This window comes from Blennius ocellaris (genome assembly GCF_963422515.1).
Source record: "Blennius ocellaris genome assembly, chromosome: 21".
In the NCBI taxonomy this organism is placed as follows: Eukaryota; Metazoa; Chordata; class Actinopteri; order Blenniiformes; family Blenniidae; genus Blennius; species Blennius ocellaris.
Window position 1 is genome coordinate 7549484 of NC_137670.1, and position 18310 is coordinate 7567793.

Sequence of the window (18310 nt, forward strand, 5' to 3'; positions counted from 1 at the left end):
CTATCTATCTATCTATCTATCTATCTATCTATCTATCTATCTATCTACCTATCTAACTCCTGTTTCCGTGAATGTTGTGCTGTTATTTTGAAAGCAGGGTTGGATGAAAGGTGTGCATTCGACTTAACCTATTAATAACCTATTGTAAAACTGAGTGGTTTTATTCTGACGCCTTACATTTTTAGTAATAATGCTTTATTAAAAAAAAGTACAAATACTTTTAAAATTTGTAATACATTTATATTGCTTTTTCATTATATATTTGGGGGATTTTATCTACTATCTGCGTTTTTACCTGTGAAAATGATCAGTAGTAATAATGCTTTGTATGCATGAACTTCCGGTGAAAGTTTCATTGCGGGGTTTTTACTCTGAAGGATTGGCGGTCTGACTTCCGGCCCCATCCACCGTCCTCACAGCGTGCAGCTTCACGGCCCCGCAGAGTGTCGGGAGCCAGAGCTTCGGGAGCGGAGCGTCCTGTCAGCGGCAGCCGGAGAAGGAGGACCTGTGCACGGACTTTACTCCAGTCTCACCACGCCTCTACTCCGGAGCGTCCTGTCAGCCAGAGCAAGAGGACCTCTGCTGGGACTTAACTTCACTGTCACACCGCTCCTCCTGCGGAGCTTCGGTACCGGAGCGTGCTGTCACCCGGAGCAAGAGGACCTCTGCCCGGACTTAACTCCTCTATCAGCCCGCTCCTCCTCCTCCGGAGCGTCGGGAGCAGGAGGACCTCTGCTCGGACTCTTGTACCTTGTCACCCCGCTCCTCCTCCGGGAAAGTTTTCCTCACGGAGCAGGAGGGAGTTCTCCACCTCCCACCTCCATCACTCCCCCCCACCCTCCGCGAGCGTCGACTGTCGGATTAGAACCCGAGCGATGTCCGGGGCGTTCTGCCGGAGCTTGTACCGGTTCGGCGGGGAGCAGCACCAGCAGGGGCTGAGCTTCGAGGCCGGGGAGATCATCCAGGTGGTGCAGGCTCTGCCCGGAGGCTGGTGGGAGGGGGAGAAGGATGGAACCCGGGGATGGTTCCCCTCCAGCTACGTGCAGGTTCTGGAGGTAATGCAAACTTTTGTTGTTGTTTGTTTGTTTGTTTTCCCTTTCTTATTGTACTTTTCTTGAATGTGTGACACAGAGGCAGCATTCAGATGGTTTCAATAGTTTCCCCGTGCTGTGTTGATGTGATTACCCTGCAGCTCCAGGCTTCCTCATTCTTCCAACACATTCCAGTGAAGCCCTCCAGACCCCCACCCCCGCCAACCCGGCCCTTAGCCCCTCACCACATACCACCACCCACCTTGCCTGGAGCCTTAAGTGGCCCCTGCAGCCCCCACCGCCCACCTTGTATAGCACAGTGGCCCTCGCACCTCCCAACCATCCACCCCACCCTGCCTGGAGCCAGACCAGTAAATCCTGCGCCCCACTACCCACCCAACCATGGTTGTTTTACATTGACTCAGATTTCCCGTGACTGTACTTTACCTAGAGTGGGGCTTTTTCAAAGGTTGGTGTAATGAAATTCATAAATGCCAAAAACAACCAACAGCGCCTCTCCGTGGCCTGGCGTGCTCACTGCACAATTTTCTGCCTTTGCCGTGTATACGCGGAACTTTTGTGAAATGAACGAGACGTTGTCACTTGGAAAGTTGTCATGTAATTGAAGATGGAGTCGGAATGTTTATTTGAAAAGTTAGATATTCAGTGACGCACAAAACGCTCCAGACGCTTTGTCTTGACTTGAAAAAGTGAAGACAAAGTGTAAATTCCAGTTTTTCTACATTACTAGTGTCATAAATGGACTCGAGGTGACGATGAATTTGACTTTTCTTGGTCCAGAAGAGGCGGCCGACTGTTCTCTCTGTACGGGACTGATTAAAAAAAAAAACCAGTGGCCTCCATTCGTTTGACCTCGCAGCAGTTTCCCATTCCCTCTCTGTGGGAGTCAGACTCTGGGCTGCAAAAAAAACCCCTATAAAAATTCCATTTTTGATATATTTATAGTTATTTTAAACCTCCTGGTTCTTGTCTCGGTCTTTTCTCATCTGATTGGGACTGTTTTATTCGCCTTTATGGTTCCAATTTTTTTTCCCTTCCTGTGGTCCTCTTTCAGCTGTAAATGTCATTCTTTCTGAACATTTGCAGCTATTTTAGATCGAACTGTTTCTCACAAGGACAACGATCCAGTTTGACACACAGTTTGAAAAGAAAGGGGGGGTGAACACACTGAACCTGTCAGATGGGGGCAGCTATCATCCGCTTTCCATTTTTTTCATGCGACGTACGACACGGCGACACTCAGACGATCGAATCGCGCACGTGGCTTCACCTCGACTTGTGTTTTGCGGTGTGCAAATCTAACCGCCATCCCTCCTCGTGGGCCTGTGACGCGGAGGGGAACGATCTAAAAATACCCAGTAAAATACGAGGGAAGTGACACGGCGGTGAGAACTCTGCGGTGGCTCATTGATTGACTTTGTTTGGATAGTGTCGAAGTGTTTCTTGACGGTCGGGCAGTAACGGCAGATCCGTCAGAGCAGTTTACACTGGTTTGTTTTGTATAATGGCAGAAAAAACAAAATCACGTGAACTGATATTAATCGAGATTCAAGAAATATTGACTTCTATAAGCAGAAATTCTTGCTCTTTGATGATCTCAAGCTTGTAGACTCGACTTAAACTGAAATGATTGAAGGAATAAAAGAAAGTTTAAAGGAGATTCAATGTTTACAGTGTACTGTTCTCTATGTGGATGGGTGGTTACATTGCATTAATAGTAATGCATATTATAAATAAATAAATATATATATATGAAGGACAATATTTGAAATCTTTAGCTTTACATTGTGCTAAATTAAAAAAAAAAAATTCTTAGGCTTGTCAAGTATCAAGTAGCCTATGGAAATGATTGTTTCATAGACAGGAACATCAACATACTCGATATGACTGTTCAGGAACACAAAGGTTCACTTGTAATTTCACGCAGGACGATTTACACGAACTGAAACTCGAAGCCCCCCCCCCGTTGTCTCTTGATGTGTCATCCGTGCTGCAGGTTAATCAGCAGCGTCCTGGAAGTTCCTGCCGGATGGCACGATGAAATGAGTAATGTCGAAACAAAAAGCCACTTCTGTATTTCCTCATTCTGGAAAGTCATCTCAACCTTCGGGCTGGCGTCCGCCCCGCCCTCGTACCGGTGAAGATTTGCGGGTTAATCACGGAGACGGGTGTTTGGGTAGCTCGGTGGAGATGCGATCAAGCCCTGTTGCGTTTTTCCAGCTCTGCGGCTTTGTTCTTACAAACAAGCTCCATTCTTCTGAGCACAATGGATCATTCACACTCTGGTTCAGCTGGTTTCTCCCTGACAAACACTTGATGCCACATTAAAGCTCCCCAACATTTGACGGAGCAGAAAAAAAAAAGACATGTTTCCTCTCGCAGCAATAAATCACTCAGTGCAGCTTGTGGTTTTGTCATTTAGCCGTACTTTACAGGAAGAGCCCTATTGGAACTTCTTGCAAACTCGATTTTTCAATCCCCAAAACATTGGCAACACCGTATTCTCATTAGATCCTCAGCAAGGCCTCAGATGTTGTGAGATGTAGTTATTTCACACACCCAAAAAATTCTAGTTATTGTGAATCTCATCAATAACTGGTAAATATTTCTGGTGCCAGACAACCAATCTCATTTTTTTTTCATTGACTGGAGAAAATGTATGGAGGGATCATGAACCTGTTTTCTTTAGAAACGACGCGCTCGTAGACAAGATGTTTCCGCATTTGGATTGTTCTAAAAAGGAATTCATGACATCAGGATTTGGAGCTGCTTGGTTTTCAACAAGCTGCGGGAAAGAGTGAGGGCTTGGTGGTGTCGGCGGTGACTGAAGCTGCCCGGCTTTGTGTTTCTTCTGCGATCGCGGCAACAGGTCCAGAGCTTCCTGAGTCATAGTGACTATGAGTCATTCAGCGATTCAGCGTGCTGGCTTCTCCTATCCAGTAGAAAATGAGTGAGTTAAAGCAGGAGGGATGATGTTTTGGTGCCTTTGTTCGAGCTCTTTTATCAGCTACTGAACGTCCCGTGGTCACCAACCTACTCGGTGAGCTAACCTCCAGCCGGAGGAGAATCTGGAGGTCACATCGTGGTGTCTAGACACGTCTTTGCTGTTTCCCGGCAGATGTTCTAAGCTCCTAGCGGGTCCGGCTCTGTTGTTGTTGTTACTCCATCGTTCCATTGAGTAATGTCTTACTCCCATGTTCCTTCTTTCTGCGGTCTCTGTGTCATTCAAGGTTACTTCAGGTTTTCACCCATGTCGGTGGGGTTTTTCTTTAGAAAGGTTGGATTTTTTTGATCTTTATGAAATTTCAGAGATTAGGTTGCATAAATGCTGCTAACATGCAGCAATCGCTGATGCCCAGACAGCGTTGAACTATCGTCTGGCAGGAAGGGCATGCGATGTAATAAAACAATCGCTTCTGAGGTGTAATTGTTCTGAGTTCTTAGTCAATACAAGATTTGACCGATTTTTTTCTATGTTTATGTGTAGCATAGACCTGCTAATGTTTGACCTCACAATAATAGGGTCCACTATGGAAACACGTCTGTAAAAACATTTTGTGGCTTTTCTCGGAAGACACAAGTTTCAGTCAATCAGGAGTTGATGGTCATGTCTGGTGGTGGTGGTGGTGGTGGGGATGGGGGGGGGGGGAGTATTCCAGTGCCATCAGTGGAACGAGTCTAACTGGCTGAGTTGTTGACACACTCCGGGTTGTGGCCCCAAACGAGCTAATCGAGAGTAGTTGCATGGTGTTTCAGTTCAGAGGCTCAGCGGGACGTTTCCATAACAAATCGGACCTCCCCAAGAAGTGTTACCGCATAAACGTGGCCAGTTTATATGTAATAGAAGCTTTACAGCTGGGCCAATGTCAGGCCATCTGGAGGAACCCACTCCCCCACCCCCCGCCACCACCACCATCACAACCACCACCTCACTACTCGCGTATGGATGAAATATGTGGATCGCCACGTAGCTTCAAGCTTGATTGGGTTCTTCCACTCGACGGGACCAATAACTTAAAGTCAAATCCAAGGTGATGTAATGTTGACTTTCCTTGACTTTAATACTGCTGTTGCGTTACTATTGCTGCCATTGCCATTGCTACGGCGTCTCGAAGACGCTGCGACGCGTCCGAGCAGCCAGAGGGAACAACTGTAAGCAATTTGCCACGAGCTGTAAATCATGGAAGGCTGCTAATGCTTCTGCCGGTTGAGGCTCAGCTGTGTTTATTATGAAACAGTAGAAGTGAAATTAACTGCGCCTCGCAGTGAAATTAGCCTGGCATAATCCTCCCCACTGTGCCCCCCCCCCAACACACACACACACACACACACACACACACACACACACACACACACACACACACACACACACACACACACACACACTCCCACACTCCCTCATACATTGGAAAACTACCACTCATTTTCTGATATGCAGTCATCTCTCATCATGGAACGAATACCATATGAAGTAATAGCCAAGCGCCCTCTGAAAGCACCGCGTCAACCACAATCTGTTTGCTTTGACAGTGCACAATAGATTAACGGTGGTTTTTAACACCTCCGTTGGCAGAAGTGTGGGGAGGATGAGTAGAGGCAGTGCATAGCAACAGGCAAAGCAAAGCTTAAAAAAAAGCGATGAAATTAGTAAGACAAATATTACATGAGGGGACTTTTTTAGCTCTTGTTTGAGAAGCGTGAGCTTAGGTGGGGTGTAATTGACAGCTTGGGCCTAATGTTTCTATTTTCACACAGAGTAAACCAATGAAACTCCTGCATGGATACATTTGTAAGGGTCTGTCCACACGACAACGCCATTTCACGTAACCTCATCGTTTTCGGCAAATCATCGATGTGCGTTCAAGCCAACTTTGTCGGGTCTTCAACAGCAGAGCTCTTTGAATTATGGATTATTCTGCAACACACAGGATCGGCGCTAATTGCCCCGTCCGCTAATTTGGAAGAACGTCCATGTGGAAGGCTGGTTTGGGTGGTGCCGGCCAGAGTGAGGAAATCCAGTGTATGCGAGCCTGTTTTTGATGCCTGATTGAAAGCATGTTATTAGAGATCACGTGGTCACGTCAGACGAGAAGACAGGGCTCCTCCAGGGAGGCCACTTTGTTCAAATACAGCTGCTCGACTGTTTGCTGTTTTTAGAGAAGTCTTTGTGTTGTTTGTGATCAGCTCATGCTATAGGTTTAGACTCTCTAGCACACTCTCGACTCGGCATTGTTGTTATTCTCCAGCTACTTGCACGTGAGCTGACCAACTATTTACTTTGGCCGTGGTGGCATGCACAGTCGCAATGCTAAAGAAAAGTTGCGTTTTTTTCCCCGCCATTAGAGTCGAAGTGTTTCCGAAAAGTTGTCAGTAGCTCAGAGTACTGATCTCGTGTAAAATGGACACCCAAAACTCAAAATGACACGTTTTCATGTGACAATGTTATTTGGTAAACGGGGCAGAAGACGTTGGTACATTGAAGTGTGACTCATTAGTTGAAACAGGTTTGACGCATCAGCAGAGGTTGGTCGAGTTGGTTCATTTTGAAGGGGTAATCCCTATTGGGTGGGAAACCCCACATCCCACCAAAGCTTTCTGTGAGGTATTTTATACAGGCAGTGCTAACTGTGAGTCGCAAAAATTCCTTTAACTCCAATCTGACCCGGAGGAATACGACTCCAGGAGTCGCAAGATTCCACCTCGACAGCCGAGCGAGACGGTCACGCTTTGAAAACGTCTTCACTTTATTGTCCCGGCAATGACTTTTAACCTCTCTTCGCGAGAAATGCATTGGTTCTTGGGGAGTGTCGGTGCAGTTCAGCGCCTGTACTCCCGACACGGCGTCATATCTGATCCCGAGAACACAAGCGGGCCTGTGGAGATAGAATTTAAAAAGCCTCCTGAGTGTCCTCGCTAAAATGAGATGCTCTCAGTCATTCGTACGCAGAAGCTTGAAATCGGACGCAATGAGACGATTAAGGCTCGTGAAATTCATAAGGAAGGGAGGGCGGTGGTATCCAACAGATTGGGCTTTGTTCGTGGCTCACACATGCACTCAACGTCAAAGCACAGAGAGGACAATGATGCCACTTTGTGCGAGCATATGTAGGGTATCGGCATGTTTCAACAAGCATGTGCATCGGTCTTGTCGTTCCTCTGAGTGTCTGTCTGAAGTGTCTACATGTGGGAATGTGGCTTCAGATTCTAACATCTGCTTAAACCAAAACAATGTCTCCCAAATAAAGATCTGCATCACAGCCTCCAGTCTCTCACTCCATCCAGGACGTCGTCAAGCTTTTTAACCACCCCATCTGCAAACTTTTTACAGGGCACTCTATAAATAAATACTTGGGAATTGAAAAGGTCAACCAGAGTCTTTAAATTATAAGTAGATTCTCCATTGTGGTATTGATGTATTGTGAAATCTATTAGAAAATACTGACTTAAATACCTAAAACGTCATTTCTAAATATAAAAGACCAAAAACAGACGTTTTTACCATTTTCCACAAAATGAAATTCATCAAGAGGCACAAAACATGTTTCACTTTGAAATTAACAATAACAAAGCTCATAAAAGTTTATATATAGTTTGACACAATACAGAAGTTTCATAGCAAGAATAAAACATTTAGACATTCAGTTTTTGGATTTTTATTTAGTTTTGCAGTTTATGTGAAGTATTTTAGCCATCGTAGATGTGTTGGTCATTTTAGTTGTTTAACTATTGTTTGTTTTGTCCATCAACCATTGGTATTAGCAAGTTTAGCAACTTCAGCTGTATTATAATGTATTATATTCTAGTCTTTCATGAACTTTGTGGCCTGCTGAGTGATCTCAGATCAGTGGTTGGTGTTTTGGTCTTCTTTCAGGCTTATCAAGATTGCATGATTGAGAAAGTTGACATCCAAGTGAGGACTTGTGGAATTTGCACTTCAGGAATTTTAACAGCAAATCAGACCCTGAACCAATCTTTTTTTCTTTTCTTTTTTTCAGATAAAGCCATGGTCATGTTTTCATACTGGATATCAAAAAGGGTGGAAACATTTGAAAGAAAAAAAAAAAAATGAGGACTCATCTCCCACAAACTCATACAATTGTAATAAATATTTACCTGGCTCCTGCTCCAAAATAAAAAAAAAAAAAAGAAATGGCCCAGCAATGGAAATGTTTGTTAGAAATTGGAAATTGATGCTTTAATACAGCTTTATCATTCACCAGTCGGGTTGATCATGAATCTCTATCTGTCCTCGCGCAGACGTTCGCGTCAGCACTTTCTGTGCGAACTTCCAAGTAATCCGGGATGTGCTGGTTCGACGGGGTTGCCCCAGAAAGGGAAGGTGGAGGTGTGGTCGTATAAGTGAATATTAGGAAACAGGTGCTTCCCCTGCCTTCCCATGCCTCGCTGATGCTGTGGAGGTCGGAGGAGAAGGAAGCTAACGGGTGGTGGGGGAAGCATCGCAGCATCCACTGCGTGCCTCGCGTCTATTTCAGAGGAGCGACCAGATCAGAGACGGTCCCCACTGTTTGTGGCAGCATGCTTGCTAGTAGCTGTTTACAGCTGTGCTCCAGTCTGTACACAGCTGGAATCTGTTTGGTTAGTCTGCCGGACGAGGAGGCACGTATACAAGACTGAATGAGGAGTGAGCTGGGAAAGTCCAGAAGAAAGGGATAAAAACTCGTTGATTTCCATGGATTTCCATAAAACAAAGAGAGAATTATTATTTGAAAACAAGATGTTTTAGGGTAGGGGTTTTCAAAGTATGGGGGGGGGTGGAGGGGGGTTCCCTGGAAGGCACTGAAGGGTTCAACGTAGCTGCCAGAACAGGAACAAATCTGAGGGTGTCTCAATTTCTCTCAACCGGGTTTAAAAAAATTCCTTTTTGATATTTTATCAATTAAACTGAGAAAAAGGGGAACAACCATAATTCCACGATGCTGTCCAAAGGGAAATGATTCCGCTTACGATTTCCATGTGTCTAATGGGTGATCAACTAAAGAATGACATTGTGAAAGCAACAAGGAGTATTTCAATGTAGTTTTTGCTATTGTTTGACTTAAAGTGATTGGATCTCCTTTCAGTTCTGGCTGTGATAAACCAAGCAGCCACTGAAAGAGTATTGTTTTATATTTGCGTCATCATTCGGCCGCATCGGATTTGGGAAATACTTGGACCTTAATGGTCATACGAATGCTTCAAGAGTCCCAGATGTCTCATGCTCCTGGTTAATGGTACTAGAATCATTGGATTTGCATAGGCAGTACTGTCCAAGAAAAGTTTGATGCTCTTGAGCTTTCTAGATCGATGGTTCACTATAGCCGAGGGATTCGTTCTGCAGCAGATGGTGAAGCCGCCCTGATCTCGACCTGGTTGACTCAGTCCTGGATTTTAAGGCGAGGCAGAAGACAGTAAGATTTGATGAATCCACACAAGACCTATGGCAAGAACACTTCAATCTGCCTGCCAAGTTTGTGTGTGTGTGTGACTTAGAGACCGTGTAATGCAACGTAAATCACTTTCTATAATGTTCATAGTGTAGTTCATGTTTTTTTTGTGTTTTTTTTTAAGTGCAAGTAAGGGAATTTCCTTTTATAGAACTTTAACAAATGAACCCGTGGTGCATTGTGGTAGAAATATCTGTCAACTGTTTTCCTAGAAGATAAGCATTTTTTTTGGGAAAGAATTTTATAACAACCACTATTCAAAACAGTGAAGAAAGGAGGTTGTTCCATCAGATTGAGTGCTCGACATTGTCGATGTTTCTGAGATCTCAAAGTGTGAAAGAAACAACCAACCAACAAACCAACTAACAAACCAAAACAGCTCAATCATTGCAGGCTCCAATACAGAAGTCTTTGTATTTGTTGTAAATTGTATTCCACAAGATTATCACATGTTCCCTTGATATCGTGACTCTTTTCATATTTCGAACCTTCATACCTTGCAGCGTCATCCTCGGGGCCGGATTGGACCTTCTTGCGGTCGCGTTCACATGCTTGACCGCCGCGGCCTCGTCCATTTTCTGGATGTCATTTTCAGCTCAAATGCTAAAAGTCAATCTCCTCCTCATCTCTGGACGACTCCGGCTGCCGCTCCGATAGACCTTGACCCAACAAACTCCCCCGTTTTCCCACATCCAGATGTTTCCACCGGGTTCACCGGAGGTCAGCCTCACACACCCGTAGCAGCGAGACTCTCTCTTTTCACACGTACCTTCAGCCAATAGCTCACCCACTCTGTCAAGAGGCTGCTGAGTCACCCAGGCATGTGCGACGACAGCTACATGCCCCCCCCCCCCCCGTCCAGTAATGGGCTCTGTTGAAAAGTCTGGATCACTCGGCCCTCCTCCGCACACGGCTACTGAGTGGGTGACCGGCATTTCACAAACCGTGTGGTCTCGCAGAGCCACAGTTGCATTTGGATGACTCACCTTTGCAGGACGATCCGCGGCCGAGTCGCTCAACCTGCCCGAGAGCCGCCCGGCAGATTCGTCACTCGGCTTGAAACTGTGCCCCGAAGGCTGGAGTCGTCAGCTTTTTCACAAAAAGAACTGGACTCAATCGAGCTTTTCTGTGCCTTTCAGCATGGCTGCCATTCGTCAATTATGAGTCAGGTTCAGCTCATTAAAAATCATTTCAGAGGCGTTTCAGGACTGATTTTCTTCTATTTGCTCATTTTAAAAGTAAAAAAAAAAAAAATCTCTGCTTGATCATGAACTGAACAAGTGAATCAGTTGCTAGAGGTTTGTACCTCCCTTTGGCTCGTAGTCACGTCATGCCCCGAGTTTGAACTTCCTTTCCCCATATTTCATAGTGCTCTCAGCTGGCGCTGGTAAAATGCAGGTGAAGGGCTAACTACTGAGTTTACTATGCTGTCATTCTCCCACTGACCTCAGAGCGAGGCCAACTATTTATTTAGAGGCATTTTCCAATGGGAATTGACCAAATTACCGTCGGTTTTCCAGGCAAGGAGCCAGTGTCACTGAAATATAGAGACCATGAGGTATTTTGTTTTCCATAATAAGAGATGCTCCCTGTGTTTGGGGACCATGTGGGAAAGTCTTTTCTGGAGAAGAAAGCGCTGGGATTTGTTTATAATACTCGGCTGATCAGTATGGGATCGCTTCTTTTGTGAGCATCTCAACATCTAAAGTATTATAAATCCTCTGCAGCTGTATTATTTTATAAGCCAAGCTTGTTTTCGTGTAAGGAATTTTTTTATTTTTTTTTTAACTAAACTAAGTTGTTAAGCCGCTCTAATGTGACTTCCCACCACTTGGTAGCAGCAAAAGTTACATACACATAGATGACGCATAACAAGCTCAGTAGCTAAGGCAAGCATGTTTGCAAAAAGTATAGCAACTAACTGCACTGACCTTTGTGTGCACACTTTCTATAGTGTTCTAATCAGATTTATCTTAGTGTTTCATAAAAGTAAAAAAAGAAAAAATTTCTGGGTTGTTTTTACTGTTTCCCCAAAATTTTGTATACTGATTTGAAATTGATTGCTGGATTTATACTCCTCGTCGGTTGTTTTTTGATTTGTCCACCGCTTGCCAGTTAGCCATATATGCGAGTACTCGGAGTAAAGCATAGCTTGATTTCCAGAACATTGCAGAAAATGGGAGAATTCTTGACGATCATTGTAGTTCCTTCTGATATGTCAGTCGGGGTGACGATTCGACTAGATCTGTGGATGAGTCACATCATAGATTAGGTGGTTTAGACCTTGTGGCTCACCATGTGTTTGACAAATATCGTCAGAACAGTCGACTATCAAGATGAGGCAAAAATCCAACTCCATATCTCGGGATTGCCAACAACAGTTTACAGAATTCCGAGACTCTTCTATCGGTTTTCTGGTAATGGCTTAAGTCTTACTGTGACGCATTAATCAAACCACATTTCGTCACATAGAAATTTACTGCTAAAGAACAACATTGCTCTTGTACTCATCTCTCATGTGACAGCTCGAGTGACTAATGTGTGTTCAATTAAAAGTTAATTCTTTCGAGCTGAAACACAGACACGTCTGGGGCGCCTGCACTGATTTTTTTTTTTTGCGGTCGGTCGTCCCGGCGTTCTCTACCAGGGGCAATTCTGGCTTGCTGTGATTGTTCAGCCGACGGCAGTCTGGGCCTTTACAAGGTTAACCATCTGGAATGGTGCATTATTCAACGCCGCATATGCCGAGACAAGCCGGCTCTGAGATCTGTCAGCTTCCCACCGCCGAGGTGTTCCCACTCTCTCACTGGGATGCGAGAGAGGACTGTCAGATTTGACAGAAGTTTCAACTCGGGCACTCGGGGCTCCCTCAAAGATTTGTTCCGTTTTAAAGATTGGTGAACATTTCACAATGCCGACACAGACTCCCAAATTGCGTTGCTGGAAAGGAACCAAGCCAGCAACCTAAAATGTTCACTTCCAAGAGTTTATTTTGCATGTTATCGGCGTGGTTCCGTTGCTCTTGCAGCCCACTCCCATCTGTCTCTGCATGCCTGCGTGAGGCATATCTGCTCAGCTTACAGAAAAACAATACAGTGGTATCATTTCACTGATAACTGACACAAGAAAGGAAGTCTAAAGGTGGCCGATGTGAAACTGTCCGAGAAATGCAAATAAACCCCGAAGAGGTCTTTTGTTTCTGCAGGATGTGGTCTCGCCTTGACCCCGAGAAGTCTCTTCAGCTCAGGTCAAATGACACTGTGGTGGAAAAGTATCTGCGATCATAGGTTGCACTTCACGGTAAACCAAGGATACTCTCCTGTGTAATATGTTGTGATATCAGGTTTTCTGAGCTCATGTCTTCTGGGGTAACAATTCAATCATTTTTCCAAACCATGTCTTTGAAATAAACTTTAGATTTTATTTATTTCATTGTTGTTATTGAATTTTTGTTAACAAAAACTTTAATGAAATCAAAAACCTCAAACATTTACCCTAAAACTCACCTAGTTATTTGGTCAGTCAGCAACTGAAGGATTTGCACAATCGCCAACACAAACCTACATGATACAGCTTGTAATATTTTTGCATGAACCTCTTCGGTTGGGCTTTGAAAGCTCTTAATTTCTGAACTACAGAGGAAAATGAAAATGTTCGATTAAACCAGCTCAGGATGGACTGTGCCATGAGCAGGAGAGTGTCAAATATCAGGCTCATTGGCCAAAGCAGCAAGCAGCAAGATGGTTCCAATCTGATTCGCATCTAATCCAACCATGCAAAGTGACTGCTGTAGGAATCATGGGTCTTCAGAAACGCCAGAAGAAATAATGTTAATGATGTTCATTGGTTGCATTTTTCCACAAAAAGAGGACTTTTTATGGGCGGGGGCGATTCATTGTATGTTGCAAAACAAAGCAAATAGCATAATGTTGATATTAGCCTTATTTTTCTTTGCCAACTCAAAGTGTTCCATTTTTTTTTTTAACAGTCAATAAAAATAACTCGTTCCATATGACTTGTTCTCCTTCCATATTTACGTATAAACGATTTGAATTGTGCTTTTCGGGTTCATTATGCATGTATTGAATTCCTGAGCGGTTAATACTGCAGAGCAATGTAATTAACAGGGGTTGAGGTTGAGATCTGAAGTCATTTCCATCACATTCTGCAGCACAGACTCTCCACAGTGTTCTGCTGTGGTCTCATGGTATTTTCACTGCATTTCACAACAGTTGCAAAGTCATTTACTTTGCATTCTGCAAGGCTGCTGTCATTTCCATGGCACTTGTCAACAGTGCAATGTTTTGTCTATAATGCGCTGTAATGATGCTGTGGTATTTACATCCTGTTCTGCAATGTTAATTACAATTTACCATTCGCATTGGATCCAGCTATCAGAAGACATCACAGTGGGACGTCTTGTCCATTTCATCTCCAATGTGGCAGGGATGTCAAACATCCTGCAATAGGGTTTAAATCCAGCCCAAGGAATAACCATAACTTAGAAAATGAAATGCTCTACCTAATTTGTCCATTCGGGGGTCACATTTTTTTCCGTAGAAGTGCAAGAAACACTGAAACCTAAATCTGACTGACACAAGGTAACAATGCTCCTCTCCAATAGCCAAGTGATGCAGCACTTAAAGCTCGCTCACGAAATAGCATTAGCATCCAAGCCATATTGACTTTCTGAATTAATGCCTGCTCAAGGCTGCAGGAATACTGCGTTTACAAAAGTTACTTTAAAGAGAAATGCTGCTGTGACATTGTTGGATTTTAGATTGAACTTTGACTCTTTCAGAAAGTTTGTAAATATTGTTAAAATTGCCACAAATGTGAGCATTCTTGATATGTGCTGTATATTTCTTGCAGAAAAATGTTGTTTTCGTGGTCCAGCCCTGTTGAGCCTAAACCCTGTTTATGCAACATCGTTTAAGTGAAAAAAGAAAACTTTTGTTGTGTTTTGGTTGTCAATTTACACAGCGGTGCTCGGAGCCACTGAAAATGCAACTCTTTGGAAACGGCGCCCAAGGTGGAACTTTGTGGAAAGTTTTTTCTGAAATGCTGCTACTGCACGTAACGACTGTAGTAAATAGTTCCTCTGCACATAGGCAAGTTCTACTATTTTTGTTTAAACAAACATCATTTTCAAAACGTTGCCATGTAAAACAAAACTTTTCTGAAACGTAACATGAAAAAAGTACGCACTTTCACTTGAAATGGGGCCTTAGATTGACTGTATGTGGCCTTGAAACTAAGTTTGGCTCTGCTGCTCTACGCTGCAATGTCGCGTACATCGTGTTCTGCAACGCTTCACTGCCATTTCATCTGTTCTGTGACAGCACAGTGTCACATTCTTCACATCCTGATGTGGCGCAATGTCATTTAAACTGCACTCCCCGACTGTGTTCTGTCCGTCCTGTTGTGCTATGGCGCAATGCTATTTACCTTCTGTTTCACTATGTTGCAATGCCGTTTGCAATGCTCCCTGTAAGCACTACCATGTAGTTTTGTCAGGCTCTGCATTTTCCAAAAGTACTTAAAATTGTTTCGCAACGGTGCAATACCACTTGAAAAGCATTCACTGAGTGTGGACCATGTTGGTTCTCGCAATGGCGCAATGCCATTGATCTGTATGACTTGACAATGCACCGAATGGATTAGATCCAAATCAACTCAATACATTGCAAATCAAGGGTTAGGTCATACTTGAATCCAGCTGGAGTCTACATTATGTATCCAGCACAGTGCAGCAGGTCCAACTCATTGGCTGCCCTCGCTTAGCTTTCACAGTCACGCACGAACGCACTGAAAGCAAATGTGCGAGATCACAAGTTGTTTGACTTAGACGCAACATGTGTGGAGTAAAAGCGAAGCGGGTGTGCAGCACTCAGCTGTTCTGCGACTGTAATCTGTGGTTTGGCTTTGATAAGGACTTTCATTTCTTTGTCACGTGTCCACGTCGCGAGAAGTGGTTTTCCTCCACGTTTTTTTTTTGTCAAATGTTAGATTGTTGTTGTGAAACCACATTTTCGCTGCTGTGGTTTTACTGTAATCATCAGAGAAATGTGTCCGATTTTGAATAGATTTAAGTTAAAAATGGTTAAATATTTGTGATTCTGATCTGTATCGTAGTTCATAAGAGTGTTTCATACTCGCTTTCAGGTATTCAACCTCAATGAAGTTTTGAATATACATCCTCTTTCAAGTTTCCTTCTCTTACCAAATGATAAAGAATGAGATTCCTGTTTCCTAGATCCCAATACATTCCTGCTGTTCCCCTGTTGGTGTCAGTTTGGTGTCACTGACGACTGGTTTCCTCATTCCACACCACTTCCTCCTCAATCTGTGTCACATACCAACACCTGATCCGATGCACAGCAGGCATGTGTGTTAAGAAACCTATGGACCTGGAGTCATGAACACTCTGGAGACAAACTGTTGTTATTGTCCATCTAATCGCACATGGGCAGAAGAACTATTTACTACTTCAATGAAAATTTTACTTTTCTAAAACGCTCCGTCATGTAAGCGGGGAAAACTGAACCTTCTGAAAATGCTGCTACTGCGCACGTGCCCCACGGTCATCATAAATCGCTCCGTGCATGTATGAGTGGCGTTTGCCCTTGACTCTAGTAGCACTTCTCCAATTGAGTGTACGTTCACTGCAACAACATCTGGATCACATGCCGCGGCAAAATGACGTGTTTTCATTTCAAATGTCATGTAAACGGGGTCCAAACAAATCAAATAATGGTGTGAAATATTTTTGGCAATCGAACAAAGTCCTGCAACTATCCTGGCATGAAAGCTTTTGACACAATACCCTCAAAGCCTTACAGGACACCACCCTATTTAATGTATTTCTGAGAATGTCCCCGTGGGGGTTTAAGACTTTAAAAGCTCCAAATCCTCCTCCTTTTTGTCCTGCATGTGATCATTAAAGACATATCTTATGCACTAATCGTATTCTTACGCCGACCTCGTCATGCCAGACCTTCTCTGACCCCGGCTCCAGAAACTGTGGCTGCGACTGGAGCTGGAATTTCTTTCTGCTTTTCCCAGGACTCCACCACAGCATCTCCAACAACGTGTTGGGACGGTCTGAGTGCTTTGTTTTGCTGCTAATCGGGAGCAGATGTGCGCAGTTTGCCTGCGTGCTCTCCGCTGTCCCACGGCCGTGTGTTGTGTGCACGAACGTTGACGCTGGAGCTCCGCTGCAGTTTGTTGTTCTCCGTGTGGCGGCAGAGGCAGCTCGGACCGCTCTTCGCTATGATGTCATGGCTTTTCGGTTGTGAAATACTTGAGGAAATGAGAACCTCATTGAACTTTATTGAACCCAGGCAAGTTTCTGCTGCGTCGGCAGTGCAGCCTGAGCTAATTTTTTTTTTCTTTTTTCTTTTTTCGGCCTCTCGTCTGTTTATCTTCAGAAATTACGGTCAATTATCAGAGACGCTTGGGAAATAAATTGTCTCGGAGCGAGCGCGATGATGCTGTTTACCCACCTTTTCATGATCAGTGATGTTTTATTGTTGTTTCTGCTTTTGACAGAGGACGGCGTCTCTGGGTCATCTTCCAGTCGAGGACCTCAAAGACCCCCTGCCTCCTCAGTGGAGATGCTACATGTCTCCACAAGGGCGGCGATACTACGTCAACACCACAAACAATGGTAGGAGATAAAAGCGTGTTGCATCTGATTAAAAGTGTTTATCAGTCCAGGAAAAACAAGCTCAATCAAATTCACCGTGAGCACTGTGTTGTGCAAATTACCGTATTTTCTGGACTATAAGTCACTGTTCTTTATGTGTATGGGTGATAACACCATTTAAGAAATTTACGTTAAAATATACTGGGTTATTTGTTCCAGGATGACTAAATGGCTCTTTGTTACAGAATGCTGCTACAGTGCTACTGAAAAACCTGTGTTTCTACCGTATTTCACAGTGTAAACAAAATGTCACCAAAAAGAAAAGTGGAATTTAAAGTAAAGCAGGCGATGAGTTCAGACAGTCTGAAAAACTGAGGAAAATAAAGCAGAGATAACAATCTCTGGCTGGCTGGCAAGGTAACAGTACCTTGACTGGTATTCCTGCACATGCACTAGTGTTTCATTACAAAAACAATTGGCTGAACATGCTAACTATGTTGATTTCAGCATTTCTGTTGTTTCAGTATAAACAGGCATTGTTTTCAAAACGTTGCTGTGTACATATAATACATTTCTAAAACAAAACCACAAAAACGATGCTTCTTCACTTGAAATGTTGTCATGTGAGTCAAAAGGTTTGCTTCTCTAACCTATAAAAGCACGTTTTAAATCAGTCTGAACTCAATTCCTTGAAGCGGCGACAGCTCTATTTGTAAGCGGGCAAAAGAATTGACCATAAAGCAGTGTTCTTAATGAAGCACACAGCGGAGCGGCGTTTTATCTTGCTTAACGATACCTCCCGATCTGGCGCGGCTGCGCTGGAGTCAAATGTTGAACTCATTGTCCGTGGAAGTGATGGTACCACAGAGGGACGACGCACACCGAGGCCTGGGCGGCTGCCGCCAGCGCCTTGTTTCCAGTCGACACAATCACCATTCAGTGTGTCTACACACACACACACACACACACACACACACACACACACACACACACACACACACACACACACACACACACACACACACACACACACACACAGAGAGTCATATTAACTTAATAGCCTCCTCTGTTCTGCAGACATGGCCTGTTTTTACTGTCCCTGAGTGAACTCGCTGTAAAACCTGACTGATGATACTAATATCCGGTATTTCTAACTCTCCTGTGCC

General features: G+C 44.0%; 1 protein-coding gene across 1 annotated transcript in view; it reads left to right on the plus strand.

Moving 5' to 3' along the window:
* Nucleotides 1–504: 504 nt before the first annotated feature.
* gas7b (growth arrest-specific 7b) overlaps nt 505–18310 on the plus strand; it is a 44684-nt gene continuing 26878 nt past the window's right edge. Inside the window, exons 1-2 of the mRNA XM_080517690.1 lie at nt 505–1055; nt 17048–17165. Coding sequence (XP_080373816.1) covers nt 876–1055; nt 17048–17165 — 298 coding nt within the window. The 5' untranslated portion in view covers nt 505–875. The remainder of the gene's footprint in view (nt 1056–17047; nt 17166–18310) is intronic.